This window comes from Ornithorhynchus anatinus, chromosome 2, assembly GCF_004115215.2.
Source record: "Ornithorhynchus anatinus isolate Pmale09 chromosome 2, mOrnAna1.pri.v4, whole genome shotgun sequence".
Classification (NCBI taxonomy): Eukaryota; Metazoa; Chordata; class Mammalia; order Monotremata; family Ornithorhynchidae; genus Ornithorhynchus; species Ornithorhynchus anatinus.
In genome coordinates, this window is record NC_041729.1 from 63,023,689 (window position 1) to 63,032,896 (window position 9,208).

A 9,208-nucleotide genomic window follows, 5' to 3' on the forward strand; every position below is an offset into this window, starting at 1 on the left:
CGTACGGTGTGCCAGGCACCGTATTAAGCGCTGCGGTTGATTCAAGACAGTCCAGGTCCCGTTTGGGCCCTCCCAGCCTCGATCCCCATTTTACAGATGAGGTGATGGAGGCACAGAGAAGTTAAGCGACTTGCCCAGGGTCACGCGGCAGACGGGCGGCGGATTCAGGATTTGGAGCCCAGGTCCTCCCGACTGCCAGGCCCGGGCTCCGTCCGCCGGGCCACTCTTTTAGGGCCTCCTTTCCCCACCCGGGATAGCATCGATTCGGCACCCACGGGGTGGGACACACTGTGCTCAGCGCGTGGGTAGTACGAAAGAAAGAAATGACTCGCGCCCTTCTCCTTAAAGAGGGGAGATTTGCAATTCAGTAACCGAGGCCCCCCGGGCCCTCCCTCCCCACACCCCGGTTTGGGCTCCAACCAGGGAGGCCGATCGGAGTCGAGCCGTGTGGCGTCTTGTCGATTCTTTAATCGAACTTGTGATTTCCCTCCTTCCGCAGCCGGTGAACCGAACCCCCCCCCCCCCCCGGGGGCCACTTCTACCGTGTTTCCTACTTTCCCCGCCGATTTGATAAGGCTGCGCCGGTGGGTGGGTGCGCGTCGGGGGGTTGCCTAGTGGCTGTGCCCGACTGGGGAGAGCGCGCGTGTGCGGCGGGGAGGTCGGGGTCCGCTGGAGACCCTCCCCCCGGGCGGGTTCAGGTGGCCGTGGCCACTTCAGCCAGCGGTTTGCCCTCGAGGACCTGGGGGCTGGCACAGAGGGTGTCCTTGACGGCAAACATGCGGCGGCGGTGTTGGCGAATCCAGGCGTGGAGCCCGGCCAGGGCCTCTCCGCAGTGCCAGGGGTTGCCGGAGAGGTCGAGGCCCTGGCCGAACTCCTCTCCCAGCCGCGGGGCCGCGTCCAGCAGGCCCGGAGCCAGCCAGGTCAGGGAGTTGTCGGCCAGGTCCAGCGTGTCCAGGCCCCCGAGGGGCCCCAGCAGCCCGGCCGGCAGGTCGGCCAGCCCGTTGCCCCGCAGGAAGAGGAAGCGCAGGCCGGGCACGGGGGCGAAGGTGTCCTCCGCCAGGGTCCGCAGCCGGTTCCCGGACAGGTCCAGCCGCTCCAGCCGGGCCAGGCCGTCCAGCAGGCCCGGGGGCAGGCGGCGCAGGACGTTGTGCGACAGGTCCAGGGTGTGGAGGCGGCTGAGGTTGCGGAAGGCGGCGGAGGGCAGCTCCCGCAGCCGGTTCTCCGCCAGGTCGAGCCAGCCGAGGCCCCCGAGGCCCTCCTGCCAGCCGGGCGGCAGGGCGGACAGCCGGTTCCCCTTGAGCGCCAGGTGGCTCAGGGCCCCCGCCGTGGCGAAGAGGCCGGCGGGCAGGCGGGCCAGGGCGTTGTGGCTGAGGTCGAGGACCCGCAGGCCGGGCGCGGGGGCCAGGAGCCCCGCGCCCAGGGCCCGCAGCCCGTTGCCCGCCAGGTGCAGCTCGCGGAGGCCCGGCAGCCCGCGGAGCAGGTCCTCGTCCACCGCCGACACGTTGGCCCACTCCAGGGACAGGTGCGTGGTGGCGGCGGGCAGCCGGGCGGGCGGGGCGCCCCCCGGGGCCTGGCACACCACCGAGCTGGCGTTGGGCGACGACGCGCAGCGGCAGCCCTGGGGGCAGCCGTTCTCCGGGGGCGCCGGCGGGATCGGGGTCGGGGCCGGGGCCGGGGGCGGCGCCGGGGCCGGCGTCGGGGTCGGCGCCAGGGCCAGGGCCAAGGCCAGGGCCAGGGCCAGCGGCGGCGGGCCGCAGGGGCGAGAGGAGTTGCGGGGAGCCACGCGGACCCTGCGGGCACCCTCCGGCCCGACCCCTGCCCCCTTTCCCTCCCCCGGCCTCCCCGCCACCCCCGGGTACCTGCGACGACCGGCGGACATGGTCCCACTCCCGGGATTCGCTTCGCACCCGCTCGGACGCCCGGGGCCGCCACGGGGCCTTCTTATAGCGGCCTCGCCCGGGGGGGGTGGGGAGGCCGCAGAGGGCGGGAGTGATGGGGGTGGGGGGGAATTGGGAGAGGGGGAGATGGGGGACCGGGGCGGGGGGCGGTTACGGAAAGAGGAGGGGCGGGAGCTGGACGGGGTCTGGGGCCGGTCGGGGGGTGGGGGCGGGCAAGTGGTCACCTCCGGGGCTTCTGGGTGCCAAGCCAAACGGACAGAGGGAACTCTGACCTGGGAGGCCAAACAAGCCGTCCCGAGCCCCCGCCCCCATCCGCCGTCCAGAGTCCGGATCTCCCCGCCCAGCCCTGCCTCCTGCCCGGCCCTAGGCTGACCCTGCCCCTACCCCTGCTTCTGCCCGGCCACCCTCCGCCGCGCTGCCCCGGCCCCGACTTCCGCCCTGGCCTCGGCTCCCGCCTGGGCCCGGCGCTCCCCTGCCCCGGCCTCGACCCCAGTCCTTCTGGAGCCGCTCAGGGGCTTCAGAGGGACGGGAAAGATCAGCTCCATGCCAGGCAGGAGTCCTGTCAAGCCGCCCTCACTCCCGGCCTCTCTCTGCCGCTAAGCACGGGATTCTCAGTCTCTTTTTCGGGCTCCTCCTCTGCCTCCTACCCCCCCCTAACTGTGGGGGTCCCTCGAGGCCTTCCCAGCAAAAGCCACCTCCTCCCGAGGCCGATCCAGGGGCAGAGGGGCACGGGAAGGAGGGATTTGGGGTTTTTTAATGGTACTTGTTAAGTGCTTACTATGCGCTAGGCGCCGAACTAAATGCTGGGGTAGATGCGAGCTAATCGGGTCGGACACGGTCCACGTCCCACGCGGGGCTCACGGTCTCAGTCCCCGTTTGGCGGAGAAGGTAACCGAGGCGCGGACAAGTGTAGTGACTTGTCCCAGGTCACGCAGCAGAGAAGTGGAGGAGCTGATGTTAGAACTGAGGTCCTTTTGACTCCCAGGCCTGGACTCTGCCCGCTTGGCCACGCTGCCTCCCGCCGTACATCCCCACCGCTGGCCATAAGAAGACCGAGGGCCCGGGGTGAGGGCCAAAGGGGGTAGGAAGAAGAGATTTAAAACCAGACAAGTGTGACTGTGCTGGGCTGTGGCTCTGCCTTAGGCTTCCCAATCAATCAATCGATCAATCAATCAACCAGTTGTATTTATTGAGTGCTTTACTACGTGCAGAGCACCGTACTGAGTGCTTGGGACTGTATAACCCACCAGTATCACAGACACGTTCCCTGCCCGTAACGAGCTTAGATTTAGACGGGAAGACAGACATTAATGGATATAAATTAACTATGGATAGGTTCATTAGTGCTCTGGCACCGGGAGGGGGTATGAATAAAGGGAGGAAGTCAGGAAATGGCAGAGGGAGTGGAAGAAAAGGAAAAGAGGGCTTAATCGGGGAAGGCCTCTAGGAGGAGGGGGGCCTTCACTAAGGCTTTGACATTGGAAGAGTAATTTTCTGTCGGTTGTGGAAAGGGAGGGCATTGCAGGGCAGAGGCAGGACGTGGGAGAGAGGGAGGCAGTGAGACAGGACGGGATCGAGGTACAGTGAGTAGGTTGGCATTAGAAGAGCGAGGGACAGGAGTCAAAGTGACGCCAAGGTTCTGGGCTTGTGCGTAGGGAAGGACGGTGGTGCTGTCTAGAGTGATGGGAAAGTCAGGGGAGGAACAGGGAAAGAAAGTCGGCGGGTAGCCGAGTAGTTCTGTTTCTGACATGTTTAATTTGAGGGGACACCAGGACATCCAAGTAGAGATGTCTTGAAGGCGGGAGGAGGTGAGAAACCGCAGAGACGGAGAGAGATCAGGCCTGGAGATCTAGATTTGGGAATCCTCTGCCTAGAGGTGATAGTTGAAGCCAGGGGAGTGAAGACGAGCGGGTGTAGATGGAGATTAGAAGGGGAGCCGGAACCGAGCCTCGAGGGACCCCCGCAGTTAGGGGGGTAGGAGGCAGAGGAGGAGCCCGAAAAAGAGACTGAGAACGGGTGGCCAGAGAGATAGGAGGAGAACCAGAAGAGAACGGTGTCAGTGAAGCCGAGGTTGGATGATGTTTCCGGGAGAAGAGGGTGGTCGACGGCAGCGAAGGCAGCTGAGAGGTCGAGGAGGATCAGGACGGAGTAGATGCCGTCGGATCTGGCGAGAAGGAGATCACCCGTGACTTGGAGAGGGTGGTTTCCGTGGAGCGGAGGATCGGAGGCCAGATTGGAGGGAGTCAACGCTGTGGGCGGGGAATGTATCTGGTTATTGTTAGGCTTCCAAATGCTTAGTACGGTGCCCTGCACACAGTAAGCCTCAATAAATAAGATTGAGTGAATTGAATGAAGAATTGGAGGAGAGGAACTTGAGGCGGCTGGTGTAGACCACTCGCTCAAGGAGTTTGGGGAGGAATGGTAGGAGATGGGGTGATAAAGGGAGGGAGCTGTGGGTCAAGGGAGGGTTTTTTTAGGATGGGGAGGACGTGGGCATGTCTGAGAGCGGGGCGGGGGGAGAAGCCGTGGCCAGCGAACAGTTGAAGATGGCGGTTAGGGAGGGAGGAAGGGAGGCGGTCCGGGTTTTGATAAGGCGTGAAGGGGCGGGGTCGGATGCGCAGATGGAGGGGTTGGATTTTTAGAGAAGGTGGAAGATCTCCTCTTGAGATACCGCTGGGAAAGATGGAAGAGTTGAAGAAGGGGCAGGAGGAGAGAGGGACTGGGGAGAACAACAATAATAATAATAATGGTATCTGTTAAGCGCCTACTAAGTGCCAAGCACCGTTCTAAGCACTGGGGTAGACGCAAGGTTGTCCCACGTGGGGTTCACGGTTTTAATCCCCATTTTAGAGTTGAGGTAACTGAGGCCCAGAGAAGTGAAGTGACTTGCCCCAAGTCACACAGCTGACAAGCGGCGGAGCCGGGATTAGAACCCACGACCTCTGACTCCCAAACCCGGGCTCTTTCCGCTGAGCCACGCTGCCCAGAAGCAGGAGAAAGCCGGGGAGATTTGAGGGAGATCACGCCTGATGGTTTCTCTTTAATCAACAATGTAGGTGGCCGGGTCATTCGGGGCAAAACATGGGGGAGACGGCGGGGACAGGAGTGGAACAGCTGGCGAGGGCTTTGGGCACAGGGGTGCCAATAAGGATGGAGAAATAATTTTGCCAGGCAGAGGGAAGGGCAGAGTTAAAGCTCGTTGGGATAAATTCGAACTCATTCCTCCGAAACGGCGTCGCAGAGAGGGGCCGGGGAAGGGTCCCGATACTGAGCACGGGAGGGGAAGGGAATTCCAGGCTTATAATATGTGCCTCGATTACCTTATCTGTACTGATGATAGTAATAATGTTGGTATTTGTTAAGCGCTTACTATGTGCAGAGCACTGTTCTAAGCGCTGGGGTAGACACAGCGGAATCAGGTTGCCCCACGTGGGGCTCACGGTCTTCATCCCCATTTTCCAGATGAGGGAACTGAGGCCCAGAGAAGCGAAGTGACTCGCCCACAGTCCCACAGCTGACAAGTGGCAGAGCCGGGATTCGAACCCATGACCTCTGACTCCGAAGCCCGGGCTCTTTCCACTGAGCCGCGCTGTATAATGCACGGAGGCGGCTTTAACCTCCTTTCGTGACCTCCAATCTTCAACCTGAAAGGAAGGTTCCCCTTCTCCCTCCCCTCCATCTGGGGAGAGCACGATAGAATTAGTAGAAATGATCCCCAGTCAAAATATTTACCGGGCACTCGTATGCAGAACGCTACGAGGCGTTCGGGAGATTAAATAATGTTGGTGTTTGTCCGGCGCTTACTGTGTGCAGAGCACTGTTCTAAGCGCCGGGGGAGAGACAGGGTCATCAGGTCGACCCACGGGAGGCTCACAGTTAATCCCCATTTGACAGATGAGGGAACTGAGGCCCAGAGAAGTGAAGTGACTCGCCCACAGTCACCCAGCTGACAGGGGGCGGAGCCGGGATTCGAACCCATGCCCTCTGACTCCCAAGCCCGGGCTCTCTCCACTGAGGCGCGCTGCTTCTCCACCACCCCAAACCCCCACCCGACCCTCTTCTCCCTCCCACCTCCCCCAGCCGCCCTGATGGAAGGAGCAGAGAAGCAGCGTGGCTCAGTGGAAGGAGCACGGGCTTTGGAGTCAGAGGTCATGGGTTCGAATCCCAGCTCGGCCACTTGTCAGCTGTGTGACTTTGGGCAAGTCACTTAACTTCTCGGTGCCTCAGTTCCCTCATCTGTAAAATGGGGATTAAGACTGTGAGCCCCACGTGGGACAACCTGATTGCCCTGTGTCTACCCCGGCGCTTAGAACAGTGCTCGGCACATAGTAAGCGCTTAACAAATACCAACATTATTATTATTATTATTATTATTAAGGAGCACTAGGAGTCAGGGGACCTGGGTTCCACCCGCTGTGCGACCTCGGGCGCACGTCAACGACCTCTCCGCGTCTCGGTCTCCTCACCTGTAAAATGGGGATTCCGTATCTGTTCTCTTTTCTACTTACACGGTGAGCCCCATGAGGAGCAGGGACTGTATCTGACCTGATTCATTCATTCATTCGATAGCATTTATTGAGCGCTTACTATGTGCAGAGCACTGTACTAAGCGCTTGGAATGGACAAATCGGCAACAGATAGAGACGGTCCCTGCCCTCTGACGGGCTCACGGTCTAATCGGGGGAGACGGGCGGACGAGAACAATGGCAGTAAATAGAGTCGAGGGGAAGAACATCTCATTAAAACAGTGGCAAATAAATAGGATCAGGGTGATGTACATCTCATTAAACAAAATAAAGAAAATAAATGGGGTGATGAAGGTATATACAGTCGAGCGGACGAGTACAGTGCTGAGGGGGTGGGACGAGAGAGGGGGAGGAGGAGAGGGAAAGCGGGGAGAAGAGGGTTTAGCTGCGGAGAGGTGAAGGGGATGGGTAGAGGGAGCAGAGGGAAAAGGGGAGCTCAGTCTGGGAAGGCCTCCCGGAGGAGGTGAGCTGTAAGCAGGGTTTCGAAGAGGGGAAGAGAATGAGTTTGGCGGAGGCGAGGAGGGAGGGCGTTCCGGGACCGCGGGAGGACGCGGCCCGGGGGTCGGCGGCGGGATGGGCGAGACCGGGGGACGGCGAGGAGGCGGGCGGCGGAGGAGCGGAGCGTGCGGGGTGGGCGGTGGAAAGAGAGAAGGGAGGAGAGGTAGGAAGGGGCGAGGTGACGGAGAGCCTCGAAGCCCAGAGTGAGGAGTTTTTGTTCGGAGCGGAGGTCGATGGGCAACCCCTGGAGTTGTTTAAGAAGGGGAGTGACGTGCCCGGAGCGTTTCTGCGGGACGATGAGCCGGGCGGCGGAGTGAAGAATAGACCGGAGCGGGGCGAGAGAGGAGGAAGGGAGATCAGAGAGCAGGCTGACACGGATGTAACGAGAGCCCGTAGCAGTAAGGTAGCCGTCTGGGTGGAGAGGAAAGGGCGGATCTTGGCGATATCGTAGAGGTGAGACCGGCAGGTCTCGCTAACGGATCGGACGCGTGGGGTGAACGAGAGAGCCGAGTCAAAGATGACACCGAGGTCGCGGGCCCGAGAGACGGGAGGGGACGGTCGTGCCATCCACGGTGATAGGGAAGTCTGGGAGAGGACCGGGCTTGGGAGGGAAGATGACTGTGTTGTGTTTACCCCAGAGCTTAGTTCGGTGATTGTCACACGGTTTGTGCCTAACGTATTCTTCCATTCTTATCGTACCGACAAAGCCGGAGACTACTTTCAAGGCTCCTCGGCCCCCAGCTTCTATTCTAAGGAGCCCTCCTCCTTAGGAGCCAGCTCCAGGAGACGCAGGGACATCTCCGGGGCCAGAAAATCTCTCCGTATAATAATTAATAACCGTGGTATCTGTTGAACACTTACTTTGTGCCGGGCACCGTCCAAGCAGATAGGGTTGGACACGGTCCCCGTTCCGCGTGGGCCTCCCAGTCTCGATCCCTATTTTAGAGAAGCGGCGCGGCTCAGTGGAAGGAGCCCGGGCTTGCGGGTCGGAGGTCGTGGCTTCGGATCCCGGCTCTGCCCCTTGGCAGCTGTGTGACTGTGGGCGAGTCACTTCACCTCTCTGGGCCTCATTTCCCTCATCTGTAAAATGGGGATGAAGACCGTGAGCCTCACGTGGGACAATCTCATTACCCTGTATCAATCCTAGCGCTTAGAGCAGTGCTCTGCACATAGTAAGCGCTTGACTAATACCGACGCTATTATTATCGTCATTACAGATAAGGTGATCGAGGCACAGAGAAGTATAGTGATTTACCCAGGGTCACGCAGCTGTGGCAGATGCAAGTGGCAGAGCTGGGGTTCGAACCCATGATCTTCAGACTCCCAGGTCCAGGCTCTTTCCATTAGGCCACGCTGTTTCCTTCACCTCCTCTCCGCTCTCCGTCCTCTGTGGACACACAGAAGAAAGTGTGGAAAGAGCGCGCGCTTGGGAGTCGGAGTTCGTGGGTTCGAATCCCGGCTCCGCCACTCGCCAGCTGTGTGACTTTGGGCAAGTCACTTAACTTCTCTGTGCCTCAGTCGCCTCATCCGTAAAATGGGGATTAAAACCGTGAGCCCCATGTGGGACAACCCGATTACCTCGTATCCCCCAGCGCTTAGGACAGTGCTTTGCACATAGTAAGCGCTTGACAGATACCACCATTTATTTTTTTACAGAACCGTCTCTCGTAACAACGGCGGTATCTGTTAAGCGCTTGCTATGTGCCGAGCGCCGTTCCGAGCGCCGGGGTAGACACAGGGGAATCAGGTGGTCCCACTTGGGGCTCACGGTCTCAATCCCCATTTTACGGGTGAGGTAACTGAGACCCCGAGAAGTGACTTGCCCAAAGTCCCACAGCTGACAAGCGGCCGAGCCGGGACTCGAACCCATGACCTCGGACCCCAAAGCCCGGGCTCGTTCCACTGAGCCGCGCCGCTTCTCTCCTTCCTCCGCCCTCTCCACGGTCACCCAGAATCGCCCCCCGCATTCTCCTTTATTTTCTCCCCAAGTCCCCCTACGCGGACCACGTACCCCGGTACAAATTCCGCAGTAGAGAGAGACATTCCCTGCCCACCCCGGGCCTCCAGTCTAGAAGGGGGGAGACAGACGTCGAAACAAGCCAACGGCCGTCAATATAAATAAATAGAATGATGGAACCCATCGAAACGAGCAGACGGGCATCCGTATAAACAGAATTATAGATAAGTACCTATATACACGAGTGCTGGGGGGCGAGGAGGCGGGATGTGGAGGAGAGGGGGAGCTGAGACAAGGGGGGCTTAATCCGGGAAGGCCCCTTGGAGGAG

At 60.4% G+C, this 9,208-nt stretch overlaps 1 protein-coding gene across 1 annotated transcript; it reads right to left on the bottom strand.

The window, feature by feature from the left end:
* Positions 1–446: 446 nt before the first annotated feature.
* LRG1 (leucine rich alpha-2-glycoprotein 1) lies at positions 447–8,731 on the bottom strand (the record flags this gene model as incomplete). The annotated part of the gene is made up of 3 exons (XM_029083289.1): positions 447–1,987; positions 7,529–7,540; positions 8,711–8,731. Coding segments are annotated over 3 exons (1,326 nt in total), but the record flags the coding sequence as incomplete, so codon positions are not given.
* Positions 8,732–9,208: the final 477 nt, after the last annotated feature.